Below are 18,679 nucleotides of genomic sequence, written 5' to 3' on the forward strand. Positions count from 1 at the left end.
GCAACGGCCCTGCAATGAAGCGCCCGTCAATAATAGAAGGCAGAGGTACAAATAATTCCTCTCAGGCACACAGAGGGCAGCCACTGATCTTTACAGCCTTTATCATAGAAATGATTTTTTGTTGATGTTGTTAGATAAATAGGTTGCTTTCAACAGAAGCTTCTGCCTTGCTAGAGATGGCACATATATGTGGTGCAGTCAGGGAAGGGATGTTGTCCTGTTGAGCCTCTCCTGTCCTTCACAGCAGACGTCATCAAAAATAAAAATTCCAGTCCATTTCAATCCATCCAACACACATGCAGTTGGGGAAATCTGATAAGTACACTAAGAGAAGCAGACCTAAATCTCTTGTAATACTTATCTACAGTATTATTTGCATGGGCATTATTTCAACCATGCACACACTATTTCTGGGTCCTGGGATGCACATTACAATCCCACAAATAGTTCTCTGCAATGAGAAAAGATGTGGACCAGCAGGAAACATTAACAGAAAGAAGCAGCATCATGTTTAACCCAGCAACAATTTGACATTATTACAGCCTGTGCACAATCTCAATCTACAAAAGAAAAATCTCAGCTGTGCCCAGCTCCTGCTCCTCCCCTCTCCATGAGGTCAGCAGAGCCAGCATCAGGGAAGCTCTAAATTTGAAATAATTCTTGTATAAACCCCCCTGCCACTGTGAGCACTGCGAACTCTTAAACCTGTTCAGTATGAGGCGCCATTTTAATCTTCTCAGCATCCTTTCTTTTTAAAGCATAAGCAGATTAAGCTCACTAGGCATCTTTCTTCAGCAATCACCATAGATGCATTAAAATACAGCAAATGAAGAAGGTCCAATAAGGCTGTAATTAATGCATTATCTCAAATCCCAGATTGCTATAACTTTATAGAAGTAAAGAAATGAATCTAAGAACAGACTTTAAATATTATTTCAAGGATAAAGTATTGATGTATTGATTTTATGAGTGCCATTATCAGATGGCTATCTCTGGGTGTCAGGTGAATCCATTCACTGCTAGAAAGACACACCAGGATGTCAAGGCCTGACAATTATCCTTACTAATTATTTCTCTCCTACTGCCTTTTTTCAGTTCCAGCTTCTGACTGCTGCCAAATTATTCCTTGTAGCATTACCAGCATGCTTTCCACTGCTGCCTCACTTAAGTATGATGGGAAAACAGCTGAACTAACTCTGCTAATAATGCAGCAATATTATGTCAGAGATCATGTGTGGCAAGTGTTAAGCAAACCAAAACAGTTTGCTAGGAAGCTTTCTTTGAAATGAGAGCTTGCTCTTTTTCCACAGAAAACATTAATTTCCTCTGACATCGTCTCATGAGAGCTGCATCTGAGCTTTCATATATTTCATATTTCTTTTCTCTAAAATGGACCAATACAACAGCCATTTGAGCTGCAAGAATCCAGAAACTGATGATTTCAGTTTCTTGAAGGACCAACTTGTAACACTGTAATCCCATACCCTGGAAATGCAGCAATTCCCTTCCAGGGGACGCACAGCTCAACGCACGCATTCACAATGCTACGAAAGGAACAGAACAGAAACATTTTATCAGGAGCAACATAAGGAATATGCATTTTCAGACTTGACCAGCTTGGGTCTTGGTCTTGCTACTGCTAAACTGTCTGATAAATCACCATATGGTTCAGTGGGAGGGCTACCAGGCTTTCAGAAATGGTATTCCAGCAACAACAGCCTGTAGCTTCCAGCATCACTGAGTAAAGAGCTCATGCTTTAACATCAGTGACTGGTGTGTACAAAGGTCTCTGCTTCAGGTATTTGCATTTTTCCTAGTTAAACAGCAAGCAAGGGGAATATTAGATGAGGTTGAAGAGAAGAACGTAACTATGGACTTGAGGATGGGTGACTCAATTTATGTTCAGGAAATACTCAGTTTTACTTTTACTCTCTTGAAATTTTATCTTTTGAATGTAGCTCATTAAGTGAGTGCTCACATTCCTGCCTCCCAAACAGAAAAAGAGCTCTCAAGCAAAGAATTTCAAATGAATCTTTTTCAAAATTGTCCCGTTATTGCCCATCTCCTATTTTGAACTGGATGTAATGACAATTTTTTTTTCTTAAGAGATATTATCATCCTGTCTGGAACATGCCACCTCAGGATCAAATGTGTCACTCAACTCCCAGCTAGCCACCCTCTCCCTCAAGAGCACTAGCCTGCCCTGGGAGGACACAAACCACAGAGCAAGGAGCACAGAATTCCCCACTCAACCACAGTTGATGAGAAATGAAGAAAAAGAGGCTTTCCTCTTCTTTTCAAATGAATTTTGCAATTTTGAATACTCATCTGAGGGTAGTTTTGCATTTAAAAAAGCTAAACCTTCTACTCTTTGAAAACCCCTTGAGCACTTCATGCAGGCATTGAGTATTGAATTTTTCTTATTTGTAGGCACTACTGCCATGAAGGAATGAAAGGACTTTATGTAGATATAAAAATTAACTAAAATCACCCTTACAGTGATCTGGTTAAGGTAAAGAGCGAACACAAACACTATTGCAGTTCTGAACTTCAAAACATAGCAAGCAGTAAAAATGTATATAAGGGCAAAAATTACAAAATTAAAGACATTTCATCCATTTATGGCACTATCAAATCTCTACGATTTCTCTCTCCCTTTCATAACAAATGTGTGAGAGATGTTGTACTAATGCATATTTTTATTTCTCAAATTACATTCACCACTTGGGGTGAGCAAATTTGCTTCTCCACCCTACATTTGGTCCTCAAGAGTCTGTAAAAAAGTCAAATCTGCCCCCAGTCCCAGAGAAGAATGATTCATCCCTAATTTAGTAGGGAAACACTCTCAATCTTCTTTTCCTGGACAATTAACAATCCCATCTGAAGAAACTAATGCTCTTTTGGCAGACCAGGTGCCATTTTCTGTGCTTGAAGAAACCATTAACAAACTAATGGTAATGGTATTTCTAGCTCCAGTGGGAAGCCTAAATTTGAATTTCTTACACATGTGTAGATCAGAGCTATGTTTTATTAAGAAAACCTTACTGACTGGTCAATGACCAACAATAGCCAAGTGTCTTTGTGGAATATGCCAACTAAGGCAGTGAACACTGAGAGTAGATGGAGGCATTTCCTGGAAATACCCACTTTGCCTCCTCTCTGAATCCAGAGGATAAAGCAAAGCCCCTTCTGCAGACAGCCTAGATGGGACATTGACAGAAAAGGGCATTACGGGCCTTTCATAGAATGTGATGGAAAGCTCAACTATTTAGGGAAGAAAGAATGTTTCTTATTAAGCCACATAGAGAAACAGGAAGCAAGAGAACACATATTCAGGGATACAACAATTTTCACCAATTTATTTTTTCTGTATGGAAAGATGAGTGTCTCAAAGCATGAGCAAACACATACATTTTTTTCTTGTTTTCAGCTACTTGATTTTTATTTCATTTCCACCAGACAGTAAATTCTAGCTGTATTTTAGATCTTTTTTCTACTTTAGTTACCCCTCCCATCCTGTCAGGAAATACAGTGTCTTTGAACTGGGAAAATAACAAGGATTAAGCTTAGATTGCTGCATCCCAGTGCAGGAATTCCTCTGGGGTAGGTGCTGCACAAAACCACCAAAGAGATATTCTTTATCCCAAAGAACTTTTAGATTCAATATAAGAAACTTCTAAGGGATTCAGGTGGAAGGGCAAGAAGGTAACTATGGTACTACTGATTAGCAAAGTCCACAATGAATATATTTCACAGCCTGCTCCCCCTTAGAATTAAAAAGCCTTTTGGTGACCTGCACTGGAAAATCAGTTCTAATGAAAAACCTTTCTGGATACACAGATAACCAGACAAGAAGATACATCTCGCTTTCTGGTTTACACTAGCTTTTGGTAGTCATCCCTTAAAATGCAGTTCTTTAACACGTGATAAAATGACAAAAAAGAAGTGTCTGAATAAATGTACTGAATTTTTTCACAGCAAAAAACATGTCTGACGTAATTTATTCTCTTGGCACAAAATTATAGCAACTGTTTAGAATTCTTCAGGAAAAAAACCCCAAACAAAACCCAAAAGAAGTAAAATGCAATCAGTAAAGCACCAGTATAATAGAAAATTTAAATAATTTCTTGCTTGCTGCTTTAAATCATGATTAACATTAGTGAAATCTATTCTGATTGCTTGAGTCCCAGCGAAATGGCTTCCACAGGAAATCCTTTCTGACAGCTACCAACCAGCCCATTAACCACATTAAGGTTTTGTTGCAACATATTTGTGCAATGTTTCTTTTGTCCTTCACACCCCTAAGTATTATCCCTCTTTGTTATTTCCAGAGAGCCTATTGGGATAATCATGAAGGTCACACATCTCTAGGGGAAGACATCCCAAAGACTGTTGGACTTGCCCAATAGAAAGGGGCTGTGCTGAGCACTTATCAATCCTCACACGTTCCTAACCAACATGCCAGGACCCTGATGGCAGCCAGCCTGGCACAGCACAGAGTGTGCACCTGTTCTAGGGCTCAGAGCCCATAGCCCAGACACACCTGAGGAATCTGCAGCTCCCGTCCCTGCAAGCCTCACATGCTTCATGGCCATGCACTGCAAGCTGACAAAATTGCCTTCTGGCATTTAAGTCCCCAAACTTCAAAAGCTACGAGCAATTCTCAAAAACTTGGCTCCCTGTTTGAGACTGAAGTTGCCATCTCTACTGAGAGTAATTAAACAACCCATTTAATAGTTGCAGGAGCAAGTTTCTTCTGCAGCACTGCTGAAGCCCCCTTTTCTACCCACACTAAGTGCTTCTGTCCAAGGCGTGTTTGATGTTGAGGTTCAGCTGACTCCTCAACTCACCTCTAACCTGGGTGCACAGCCTCCCTACCTGCACCCACCTCTCACCATCACTGCTGGGGAAAGGATGCTGACATGAATGTGTAAGAGAACAGTTCATGCTAAACATCCTTTCAAGTCGACCAAAGTCCTGGCTGTTCATTACAGTCAGGGCCAAATGAAGCCACCTCCTCATAATGAACCCCTTTTCCTTGAGGGAGACTGCTAGATACTCACATGGCAGATACCTAACACGCTGAAGCAGCAGAAAGAGCTACCACCTGCTGTCCTCTTCCTTCTCCTCCCAAAATCAAGTAACTTTTCCAGAAGAACAGAATTTAGTAAGCTCCCCTACATATTTTTCCCCCTTTTTTCATCATACTGAGTGCCCAGAGCAAATGCCAGTAAATCCAGTGGACTAAGTACACAGGAAGCTCAGCATGCGGAGCTCACGTTTACAGCTGGGGAGAGACAGTCCCATTTTTCTGACTCAGACAATCCTACATTTCAAGTAACAATCCTATTGAATCTGCTACCTTTCATTAAAGTAGCTCTTACAACTCTGTAAAATCCTCCAACCTTTGTATTGATTTTTTCTCCTATTCAAAATAACTCTCCTTTACAACAAGAGCTGGCTGTCAGCCTCTTATCTCTTATTTTCACCCCATCTGATCCTCCTTCTCCTTGTCAGTCTTTTCAGATTCCAATTAATCATGTAGAAAATCAGGGACTTATGTTAAGAAGAATGTAGAACTCTTAGCTCATCATTAACATACTGTAATTGCAGTGTAGTGCTACTGCCTCTGACCTTTTCAACAAGTCAGTCAAAATCCTTTGGGGAAAGCAGGACATTCCCAGCCACAATGAAAAGGGTTATCTCTGATTCATGCTACTGGATAGTTACTTCAAAATAAAACTCCGGATGCATTTATAACATTTGTAATTCAGTCTAGAAATTACTGGGGCCTGGCAGACAGCAGGAAGATGCAGCCATAAAACCAAACTGCTGTTCTGTTCTTAAATTTTGTCTGAGTCTCTACACGAACAGTCCCAGGGTACACTAACCCCTCCACTAAACATATTTAATTTCAGACCATCCTCTCCTGTTTCTTCTTAATTATCATGGGACATTCACAGAAAAGATCAGCCAGATGGAGACTAAATATTTCACTACTATAAGATGGAGCATTCTGCACTAAAATGGAACCTTGATTACAATAAAGTCATTAATTAAAGTCTCAACTGACTCTTCTGTCAGTATATGGGAGACACTAAAGACAACTGAGAGGAGGCAGTGCAGCAGCTACACTACGGAAAATAAAACAGTAAACCAGACAGTGATAAGATGGTGTTTAATTTCCACTACTCACAGTGAAACAAGACAGAAACTCAGCCATGTGTTCAATATATCCATCCACTTTATGTTTTCAAAATGATGACACACTGCTTTCCTGACAATGAGAAACTTGAACAAGATTTAAAAGCAGTGAAGAGCAAAAAGGAGTAAAGGCTAGAGACTTGGAATAAAATCTTACTTTACTGGAGATAAGACAGAGATGTAGATTTGGCTTTTTAGATAAGACTGAGACACAGATGTGGCTTTTTAGCACATTGTATGTTTAGAGTATTTTATGGCTATCTGGACCCTTGAAGACTGTAGGGGAAGGGGAGAGAGAAGACTGTAAGAAAACCAAAAAACCCCCCATGCTAAGTGTCATTTTGAAGAAAATGAAATTAAATGTGAAAATCCCCAAGCCATTTCCTTGTCTGAATGATTAAGTCAGAGGTGCTGTAAGAAATGCAGATGGAATAAGCAGAGCATGCTAAATTCCCTGGACACTCTACAGCACAGACAGCATGAGCATGGAGCCAGATCCTCAACCAGAGTTCCACCAGCACATCTCCCATCAAAGTTGCTGGGAGCTCTAAGTATCCCTTTATAGGTATGGATTTGGTCCTTGGAGAGAATATTGCACTAAAATTACTTCAGACAGTCATAGTATCTCACTGTGATATATTCCCAATGGTCCTCTTTAGGTCCCCCTATAATTTTTTGACTTCTACTTTGCTACATCCTGCCAGATGGAGGTATGGAAATTTGAAGAGCAACAAGTAAACAAAATATAAGGAAATAAACCCAACACTGGCTCCCTGTTTCATAATTAATCTTTACTTGTGCTTGAAATCAGCACCAGAGATCTTTGCAAAATTACAATTACCAGATATGCTGGATGCCAGAAATAATAAACCCAGCTGCAATACAGGGTGTTAGTTCTCTCTTGTATAGGAAGAGAACATGCTATGGTATGTTCATCATTTAATGTCACAAAGTGTGTGCAAATCTAAACAGACTCACAGCTGCACCAACAGTAAAATTACAGAACAGAAATGGTCCCATTTCTAACATTACAAAGTAAATATTCCCTGCCATTCATAGGTGGACAGAAGGTTGGATGTATACTGTAGGTGATTCCAGGTGTGATAGAAAGTCTTAATATTCAGGATAAAACAAAAAAACCACCCAACCTAGTAAACTGAGTAACTAATCTTAGTTTATTCTATTCTTATTATTCTTAGTAGTAAAGGTTTTTGTGCACTGAATACCACTCATGTCTTCTACTTTTATGACACTGATTGTCATCAGCCTGTGATAATAAAAACTATCAGAATTTAAGTAATATAATGAGAGGTAGAACAGTACACAATGATAAACTCTGGCAAGGTTATCTGAGCATTCAAATTAGAGCAACTAATTGTAGATCTAGACCACACAGATGTCAGTATGTAGATTCAAAGAGAGAAGGAAGAAAATCAAAGAAGTAGCAAGAACAAAGATCCCATTTGAACCTGGAAAGTCTTCTAATAAACACACTTGAAGAGCAGCAAGAATTGTTAATGCAAATGATTGTTTTGTAATAATAATTTAATAAGGTGAATAGATAAACATAATGTAAAAGCATGTTAATTGACATAAGAGGCTGTCAGCTCTTCATTTTCTGCCAGGATAGTTTGTGAGGGTGGTGGTTTCTTTGGTTGTTTTGTTTGGTTGGTTGTTTTGTTTGGTTGTGAGTTGGCTTTTTTTTTGCCTTTTTTTTTTTTGTTATGGTTTTGGTTGTTTTTTTCTAAATTAATGGAAAAGAACTTGAGATTTCCAAAAACGTGCATGTTGGTACTTGTGGGTATAAAATCACATTGCTCTTTCAGAAGCAATTTAGCCTAAACATGCAAGTTTGCTCATGTAAGAGTAAAAGGATGAGGTCTCTATGGCATATTGCAGTATGGTCCTTGGAATAAGATACTCATTTAGTAAATAAATTACTGTATAGTACTGTATAATGGTGTTCACATTATAACTGACAATTAGCACCATTAAAGAGAACGCTCATAAACAGCCAAAGCTCACATCAAATTAACACAGCCATGATTAAAATCACTCTTCTGATTTCTGCTCTTCACAGAAATAAGCGGCATTTTGCATAAAAATTACTACAAGGCAGCTAAGAAAAAATTTAAAAAATAACCCTGTGGTTATGCTGGGATGGTGGTACCTCACTCCAGCAGCACACAGAGCACTGCCATGTCAGCTCCTCACCTGCTATGAAATATTAAGCATTGGGTTTCCCTCGGAGCAGCCAGCCAGCACAGTGAGCCCTGCCTGCTGCTGGGAACCAGTTTGGTGGCACGGGAGATTAAAGTGCTGCAATTACTCCTCTTGGCTCTAATGAGGGAAACCCGGGTTCTCTCCTGGCCTGAGGGAAGCTCATCTTCTTTATTTTAATTTTGTCACTTTTCCACTTAAGTGGTTTCTAGCATTTGCACGTCCACTTATATTGCTGCGGTTTCAGAAAGAAAAAAATAACCTGAGGAATTATAGTGGAGAAGAACAATAACAAAATACAAAGGAGTCAGCAATTCATTAAAATTTAGAAAATGCAACATTAAAAACTTTTCTTAACTCTAAGAAAAAAAAAAAAAAGAGAGAGCCTTTTTCTAAACTGGCACAGAGCCCATGTCCTCATTAGGATTCACACTCCACTCACACAGCAATACATTAATGGTATCACTTTAATGCAGCATCACAGCACTACTTCCTGGCCTCACCCAGATATTGCTTGCAAAGTGGCAAGAAAGAGGGGAAAAAGAAGTTTCTAGTGAATGCTGGCCAGGCCTGGTATCAATTTGGATGTACGTGGAAGTTTGAAGCACATGGACATCTCTGATCATGAATGCTGCTTCAGAAAAAGCCAAACTCATAATGGCTTCATAAAGATCAAGTATCACTAAGGAAAATCTAATCAATAAATAAGCAATCAAGACCACATAGTGAAAGAATACCATTACATGTGCCATAGTTTAAAAAGAAGTCACAATATGCTACATTAAAGTACTGCAAGATAATACGCCTTTGATCCAACATGCCTTTAAAGCAGGAAACAAAAGGATGTTCTCATATATCTTACTAACTAATTTAACATATAAATCATAAAAAAATATGATCCAGATGGGCTTCAATGAAGGAAACCAATTAACGTAGACAGCCTTACCATCTGACACATTAGTTGTAATAATAAAGACCAAACAACATGGTCAAACAATAATGCTCTGTATTAGATCTGACATTTCTAATTAGTTTCTGTATCCTCTTCAAGAAAAAAGACTACCAGCAAGCGCTTTGTTTCCCAGAGGAAAAAACTTCTAAACTTAATGTGCACAGATCTCATTCTATGGATGAAGCTGATCTATCTGTGTTCCCTTGGGATGTGCTTTGGAACTAATGGGTTTTGCATAGTCCACATCTGGTTGCAAAATAAAGACTCAGAAAACATTTCCTTTCAGCTGCATTGCCACTCTAACTGCTGCAGACCTGGAATGTCAAAACCTGCACAATGCTGTAAGCTTTTCCTGTGTCCATGGGCTCAGAAGAATCAGAATGGTTTAGGCTTTGCTTTCTGTAGGATAGAATTTTGGTTTATCCTTTCCACAGCCTCCCTAGAAATGCTACTTCTCAAATGAAATAGTGTGCTTTTGGCACAGACCTCCCAGCATCAGGCAATTGGGGTTGCATCAGACAGTTGCAAGCTGCACCACAATTAGCATTACAAATGAAAAGCCCCACTGAGAATACATGTACAGTTACTGTTTGAGAAGTCTAATCCCAACTATTTAGACAGATTTTGCATCTATCATCAATAAGGACTCAATTTTATCACCTTAGACATATTGGACCCTCCAAAATCCACCCACAGAAATCCTTTGCACCACATGATTGAAAATCAGAATTCTTGTGTAGGAAGTAGATAGCATCACAATAGGGAAAGGCTTGATTTGGAAACTGTTCTTCCTTAAAAAAAAAAGTAAGGGAATGGCTGTGGGAATTCCGCTAATGTCATCATATCAAGGAAGGCCAGAGGTGCATGTCATTGCAACAAACACAAATCACTTAGAAATCATTAGGATTAACACTAAACCTATCTGATCCAGCAGTCTCCCCCCAGTTTTCAAGTTAATATTCTAAACAACTGAAATGAAGAACATTTACAACATAAGAAAATGATTTCTTAGAAATATGCTCATTTCCACAGTACAAGAGCTTCCATTCATCAAGCCACCATCAAATAGCCTTGGAATCCTAAGAAAGCTTTTCTGAAGTAGAAATACTATTTTTGACACAAACAAGAAGGCCCAGGCTTTCTCACCCCCTCCACTCCCCAAATTTCAGAAGAGGAGTTGATTTGCTCTATAGATTTCCTGAGTGCATCATCCTGAGGTTTACAAACACCAGTACTGCCAACTGAGACAGACAGGGCAGCATGACAGTGTTTGAGCTTTTGCTCCATCTGCTCAGGGGTGGCCCCTTGTGAGAAAGCACAGCTACATCAAGGAGATGATAATGGAAAAGCTCATTAAAAAGAAGACAAAAATAAAATCTCTGCCTCTCAGAAAATCTAACATACAGGTACACAATTGGGATACAAAAAACAGCTTCTAATTCTTGTGTGATGGGGCAGTTTGAACATGCAGATGAAAATTGGAGGTTTTGATAATGCACCAGTCTATGACAACCTCCCTTTGAGCTTTGGAAGCCTCCTCCCAGCTCCTGATAAACGTGACTTGGCTAAAACCTCGTGTGATGAATTATGGCAAGCTGGGGGGTGAATCAAGTCCCAAGACCACCACTTGTGCTCACCCATGAATTTTCTGGGAAAGCAAGCGCAGCTCCCTGCAACCTGCTCAGGATCCACTTGGGAACTGCATATCTGCTTACTCACAGGCAAAGGTAATCCCAGATAACCTCTTGTTTATCTCACCATGCAAAACCTTGGGTATCGAGTGAAAACTATCAACAAATTCTGTTGACACAGAAAACACTGCAGTGACGAAAGAGCAACCTGGGGCTATTGCTCACAAACCAAGACCCAAGAGCACCCAGCTCCCTGAGAGTGCCTGCACTCAGGGCCCTCCAAAGGCACATCCCTGCACTCACTGCACTCAGGTGCCTGGCCCTGAGCCTGTCTGAAGCCATGTCCCCACAGTCACTGAGCCATATCCCCCCAGTCAATGCACATAGGTGCCTGGCCCTGTCTCTGAGCCCATCTGAAGGCATGTCCCCACAGTCACTCACACAGGTGTCTGGCCCTGGCTTGGAGCAGGGCTGTGTTCTCAGGGCGCTGTGCCCGAGGCCAGGCCTCACTCCTGGGATAGCTGGGCCGCTCTTGGCTGGGGCTGGCTCGGGCCCAGCTGGCTCCAGCACAGGCAGAGCAAACACAGAGGTGTTTGCATGGATCTATGGAGAGGTCCTGTTAATGCCAGGCAGAGGACAGCAGCTGAACCCAGGCAGAGGTCAGGTCCTGTGTGTGGGCAAGAAGGCAATTCTGCTGACAGACAGTGGTCTCAGCACGATGGCTCCCAAACTGCTGCTATTTCTTTGAAAGCGTCATGGGAAAGGAAAAGTTTGGAGGACAACGAGGTCACTCAGCAGATATTTGTAAGCAGATCCTCCCACACATGGAAAGCTTATGGGACAAACGAGAAAAGTGGCTGTTTGCAACTCAACCCATGGGACATGAGAGCTGGCAAGGCCAGCAAAGCAGAGCTTGGAGCTGACATTGCAGAAGCACATGAGAGATGATGGATAGAGTGCTGTGAGGGCCGGAAGAGCCTGCAAAGTGATACATTCACTGAGAGAAACACTGCCCTAGTTCACATGTGCCTCGGACTACAGCAGTACCTTCTGATTTTGTTTTCTCTGAGAACACAAGCACATGTCTCTCCACTCACCTCAACGGGGAATCTCTTGCCGTTGATGCTGTGTTCAGAGCCAGCCGATCCGTTGCTTTGGCCCCAGTGAAACTCCACTTTCTCTGCCTTGAATCTGCCTGGTAACCCGGCACCACTGACAAAATAATCGTCCTTCAACAGGATAGCAACTGCACACACAGAACAAGAAAGAAACTCAGCATAGTTCTTCTGAAACACTTTTTTGCTCATTATATCAGAATACTTCTCCTAATGCATGTAAAATGTTGGCTCATCATTTTCCTCTTTATCGGGATTGTTAAAAATCCGGTCTGCAAGTAATGTTGGCTAATTCTGGAAGCGAATATGAAGTTACACAGACTACAGAAAACCCCAAAGTCCAAATTTCTCAAGGACATTTTGCCCTCCTTATTGGACTTTGATTAAAATTTAAATGGAAACTACATCAAAACCTGTTTAATGTGGTTCCAGAGGGTAATGGCTGACCATGGTCCCTGCCCTTATAAACCCCTCAAGGTCTGTAGATGACAAGAAAAGAATGGGTCTCCTGTTTTTTGGATTTCCTCTTTTTTGTTGGTGGGGACTCTGTGCCCTGTCCCACCTCTACTGCTGGACATGCTGGGTTCTTTCCTAAGCCTCCCTGCTCCTCCCCTCTGTAAAATAGGGAGAGTCACAATAACATTTTGGAGACCCAGTCATGAGACATCCTCATGTCCCAAAACTGTGTTTTATTACAGTAACTCTGATATTATTATTACGGGATTCAATGAGGGTCAGAAAGATCTTCTTTGTATTCCCTTTTCACTTCTAAAGGCCTTTGTATTTTATGTAACAATAAAAGCCGTAGGTCCAAACAGAGGGCAGAATCATATGGTGGAAGCTGGTACATGTTGCCAGGGGAGGCCTGTGGTCCAACCAAGAACTGATTCCAGCTTTCAAAAAATTCCTTTCTGCTACTCTCACTACAATATCCCCTTTCTTTCCAGCATCTCCTGGTTTTAATACATACCATTCCTAAAAACTGCTCCCCACAAAATTATTTCTTCTCATCCTTCACAAAAACAGAACTAAAATTTGAATGTTGTTTCTGTCATTGCAGACCAGTGCTTGCTGTGCCTAGAATCCTAGAATTTAGGTTTTGGGGTTGATTTTGGAAATTTGTTTTTTTCTTTTTTAATGAAAATAGCAAAACCCACAAGGATTTCTCTGTGTTCTTAAGCCAACTCTGTCATCACAACAGGAACATTAATATAAATCCAATTTTGTTATGTAAGAAGGAGGATTTTATTCACCGCTGGAAAAAAAAACAAAAGAAAGCTACTTGTGAAATAAAAGTTATTTCTCTGCTGGTGACTCAATGCTGCAGGCCAGGCTTTGTGCCCTCCCCTGACAGGGGCCTACAGCAGCATCATCTCAGGTGCAATTTTTCCACACAGCTCAACTTTAAACGGTTTGTGTCAAAACCATCTTAATGTTAAATTGCATGAGATGTTCAGATGCTTCTAAACTGCGCCAGCAAAATCACGGGGCTGTTGTCTTCCATGATTTCTGCTTCTTTCTGCACTCCCTTTGCATGCTTTGTGGAGGAGGATGGGTGGTGCAGAAGTGGCTATAGGATAGTGCCTGTGTCAGTCAGGGAACTGCTGGTAGTCACTGTCTGCTTACACCAATTCCCTGAAACATGAGTGACTGAAAGCACCACTGCTCTCTACTTCCCTTAAAAAATTCTCAATGAGCTCAGCAGTATTTTAAATGGTGAAAAATCTCATGCAATCAGTTAGTTACAAATTCTATAGATGAAATTGTAGGAGATGAGGAATTCAGCAAAGCAGATTTGCATGTATCTGTTAAAAACCTCTGTGGAGATTCAGTTGCATCTAATAAATATTTGATAGTTCCCAAATAATTTATGGCTCTGTCAGGGGTCATTTTACTTGTTTTAGATGAATAATTAAAAAGGATAATTAGGAGGATGTACAATCTGGAATGTTCATCTAATTGTTCATTTTACAGTATTTCTTACACTGCTGAGCTGTATGACACATGTTCCCACCGCCTTCCCAGCTAAGCAGCATCCCCTTACTGCCAGGAACTTCCCTCCTTTTTCTGTGACCCCAGGTACTCAGGACTAAAACAACCAAATATCACTTTACTGGACTTTGGGAGCCACTGCTTTTATCCCAGGATTTCTGTAGAGTGCAAGGAATCAACCCCCAAAGCCCACTAATTTAAAATACTATATAATTGAGATAAAAACCGAAAGAAAGTGGGGTGCAGCCACCCAGACCACAATTGTGTGATGTCATTTTCAGGTTCAGGGCTGGTGTTGAATGCCCATCACCTCTGTGAGAGCAGGAATAAACCTGGACTCAAAGCAGCTCTTCCCCTGCCCTAGCAGAGCAGCTCTAATGGTGAGGACCAAGCAGAATGATGCATATTACATAGGATACTAAACAACATTTCTGGCAGAAATTTTAGTAAGTTTTTCTAAGCAGAATTCTCCTCATTTTAGTTTTGTATGAACACAACTAATGCAAATACAACTACGAAATGTGTATATCCTCCAAGTGATCTCTATCACTCAATACTATGGTCAGCTACTCTAGTGAAGAAATTGAACCCATGTTAGTGCCTTTGCCAATGTAATTGTGCACAAAAGCACTTCTAGTCAAGACAGAGACCTATAAAATCCACTGATATTTTCTGAACGAAACACTCTTTTCTCTACATTGTCTGCTCTTTACCTGGTAGAGAGGGGAACACAAACAAGAAAGAGCAGAACAAATCTAAACAGAATTACCTTTCAGAGCTTAAAAATAATTCATTGTTCAATCATTTAAAAAAAAATTACTAGGTCCTACAGCCATACAATAACCCAAGCAGCATTTTTCCTGCCAGTTAATGATCATTAAGGTTAAGGGCCTTTAGCTTTCCCAGGGACCCCTGTCTCTTTAAACCAGACATTAATTGCTGAGAAATGCCCTCTACATCCATCACCATTTCTTAAACAGTTATTTAGTTTACTGTCTCTGTCAGTCTGCAATATGAAGGTCTTGTGTGGCCATCTGCTCCAAGACTCCGCTGCCAAAATGCATCGGGATTTATGGCACAGTCGGCCTCTATCTTCTACCCACAAGCCAAAACATCCTATTTGGTTTGCTGCTCTGCCACTTACCACCTTAAAAATTAATGCCAGGCAAGTTTCTTCAAAAGGTCAGAAAACCAAGAAAAGGAATGGGACTTGATAAAACAAGGGAGGAGTTAGGAGCTCAGCAGAAGAAATCAGGGCTGACAGCAAGGCAAAAAAGAGTCTTCACTTTACCAGTAAAAGGCCATAAGTTACCAGGAAAAGTGACAGTTACTGTTGCTCTGAGAAGCAATAACTTGTCAGCAAAAATCCATACCCCAATGGGTGAGGAAATCAAATATAGCAGCAGTGCTAAAATCACCCAGCAGAGAAGACTGAAGCTTCAGCTTTCACTGCCAACTGTGCCAAGACCAGAAAATCTGCTGACACTTTTCAGTTCAATAGAACAAGGTTCTGGCTTGTACCAGCAACAGTGTGGCCAGCAGACCTGGGCAGTGACTGTCCCCTTGGCACTGGGCTCTCTTTTGGGCCCCTCACTACAAGAAGGACATTGAGGGGCTAGAGTGTGTTCAGAGAAGGCAACAGAGCTAGGAATGGGTCTGGAGCACAAGTTTGATAAGGAACTGCTGAGGGAGGTGGGGGGGGCTCAGCCTGGACAAAAGGAGGCTCAGGGGGGATCTTCTTGGTCTCTACAACTCCTTGAAATGAGGTTGCAGCCAGGTGGGGGTCAGTCTCTTCTCCCAGATAACAAGTGACAGGACAATAAGAAATGGCCTCCAGTGTTGCCAGGGGAGGTTTAGATTGAATACTAGAAAGAATTTCAAAAGGGTTGGCAAGCAGTGGAAGAGGCTGCCCAGGGAAGTGCTGGAGTCACCATCCCTGTAGGTATTTAAAAAATGGGTAGATGTGGCACTAAGGGACATGGTTTAGTGGCGTCTTTGGCAGTGTTGGGTTAATGGCTGGAATCAATGTTCTTAGATGTCTTTTCTAACCTAAATGATTCTATGATTCTAACATGGTTTCTTACTGTATGTGCAGCAATGTTACTGTTACATGTAAAGGACAGCATTAACATACTTCTTAGAAGAATAGCACCATCACTTTTTTCAGGTCTTTTTAATTACATTTATTGCTGATTACCACAAACAGCCTCTCTGACCATAAAGGGCAGGGTGCATAACATGAGTAGATTAATTAAGCACCAAATTTCCATAGCATTCCACCTTGCCTGAACCTCATGCTGCTACCACGGGCAACCAAGTCAGGATTACAAAGCAAGCAGGAGCACTTCTCAGTGAATCTGGGAAAAAACCCCAAGTAATGCATCAAAACCCCCAGCTATGCTTGGTGGTGGTTTATGTTAACTGGATTTGCTTTGTAGTGAAGGAAAACAAGCTACAGTCTGCCACTCCATTTCATCTGAGGGGCAATAACTGCTGCTAAGATCCTGAACTGCTGGAGCTGGATCTGAGGCACTTGCTGGACTCCAGGCCATGGCTCAGATGTGAAGTGCCCTGGAGTTGATGGGTGTCACACTGTGTACACAGCTGAGCCACCAACTCCAGAGCAGGTACATGCCCTGGGTCCAGCTAGCCCACCTGTGACAGGGGACATGGCACAGAGAGCACTATAGAGATGCATGTCAGATGCTAATAAAGATAAAAATATACTTCCAATAAATAAAATTGAATTAATTAGTGGTTTAATCCAATTCCCTAAAAATACTTGACCTTGTCAAATGAAGAGGGTGGCCTTATAATTTCTGCTTTTTACGTTTTTAGAATTAAAGAGTAATCAAATGCATGCAGCTTTGCATATAAATCAACCTTGACCTTTCGTTGAACTGTTTTGGTAAAAATAAGCAGTACTCATGCCTGCTCTTTTTTCTCTAAAAGCCAGAACAGACAGAGCAGAAAAGGATTCACTTCAGTGAAGAACACTGTGCTATAATCATACCAGAAAAACATTAATAAGACCCCACTACTCTGAGCAGTTATTGCTCTTTCTTCTCTAAAATCTTCCAATTTCTAAGACTTCCTCTCTCCTTCCCCCCTGAGCCCTACATCTCAGCATTCTTTTGGATTAGGTGTTACAGCCTCCCAAAGCTGATAATTCAAGGTTACACCTTGAAACTCTTACCCTGCCTTTTATTCTGAGGAATAACTGACTACCAAGAGAATTAGTTTAGACTGAGAACAAAAAAAAAACCACCAAAAAAGCAACCCTTAAAAGAATCCCTTAAAATCAATCTGTAGAACTAGCTCTGCAGAGAATGGAGAGGCAGAGGTAGGTGGCTCCTACTGAAAAATTACATAAAAAAAAAAAAGACAAACAACCCAAACAACAAAACAATGATAAAGGAGGAGGGTGGAACATGGCTTGAATATTTAATTGACTGCAGTCAGGCTATGGAGACAAGCAGAAGAGAACATACCTGTTTTTCCTGTGTTTTTCATCCAAGTCTTGTTTGAAGACTCATTGTCAAAACCATCCAGCTGCAGCTCTTGATACTCATCTCCAACATGGGCCAGGTGGTCGATGATGTCTATGGGGGACTGGTGAGACCCCCCACACTTCTCACTGGATGTCACCCAGTGCTCAGGACCATAGGTACCTGTGAAAAAACACCAATGTCAGCATCCCAGTGGCTCCACAGCGCTGGAGAACCCTTAAGTGTGAGGATGAAGCACTTAAGCTCCCCAGGTAACTCCATCACAGTTACAATTCCCACGTTTGAAAGAGGTTAAGACTTTTTAACTTATGAGGAGACTGAAATCCTTTGGCTTTGCGCTGTGTTCCAACTTTGCCTCTGGCAGTAATGAACAATGGCCTTTTTTAAAAAACAACTATTCTATAAAACTTTCTGCAGTTCCCAAGCTCCTCCTGTGCATATGTTATCAATTACCACGTTGCTCCAGGAACTTCCCTAAAGCTCCAGCCTTAATATATTACTGTATAGTTTATCCTTTCAGTATGGACAAATAATGTAACAGACACACATTAACTTGTGTTCTTGCAATACTATGCTTAGATAATATGATCTTTATTAATGATCTCATTTCTTTTGGAGGTTTTGAAGCCAGAAAATAATAAAAGAAAGAATTAAATTATATGTATGTTAGTAAATTTGAAGAAAACAACAATGGAAAAAATACTCTGGAAGAAGTAAACAGGACAATAATCTCACAGTAAATTTATTTTGTTGCTATTCTTACATGAGTTTTCAACTAAAATAATATGGAAAAATGAAAGGTCCAAGGCAAAGACCTTGTCATCCACACCACATACCAGCCCAAGATGTACTAGAACACCAGGGACCCTCAGCATCACTCTTAGGAGGATCTAAAATGAATTTCAAATTTTTCTCATGACCCGCCTCTCCAACCTTTAAGTTGTATTAACAGAGACTGAGAGCTTATCTTCCTATGAGTGCAAACAGTGGTTTAAGCTCCTGAAATGACAGCATAGATTTCTTGTAAAGCACTTGTTGCTCGCAGCTCTTTAAGTG

The 18,679-nt window shown here is 40.8% G+C and overlaps 1 protein-coding gene across 1 annotated transcript in view; it reads right to left on the bottom strand.

Annotated features, from left to right (window-relative positions):
* Positions 1-18,679, bottom strand: part of PTPRG (protein tyrosine phosphatase receptor type G) — a 305,765-nt gene that overhangs the window by 165,611 nt on the left and 121,475 nt on the right. Inside the window, 2 exon segments of the mRNA XM_005420237.2 lie at positions 12,105-12,253; positions 17,606-17,785. Of these exon segments, the coding sequence (XP_005420294.2) occupies positions 12,105-12,253; positions 17,606-17,785 (329 nt within the window).

The sequence above is a fragment of the Geospiza fortis genome, unplaced genomic scaffold, assembly GCF_000277835.1.
Source record: "Geospiza fortis unplaced genomic scaffold, GeoFor_1.0 scaffold70, whole genome shotgun sequence".
NCBI classification, from domain to species: Eukaryota; Metazoa; Chordata; class Aves; order Passeriformes; family Thraupidae; genus Geospiza; species Geospiza fortis.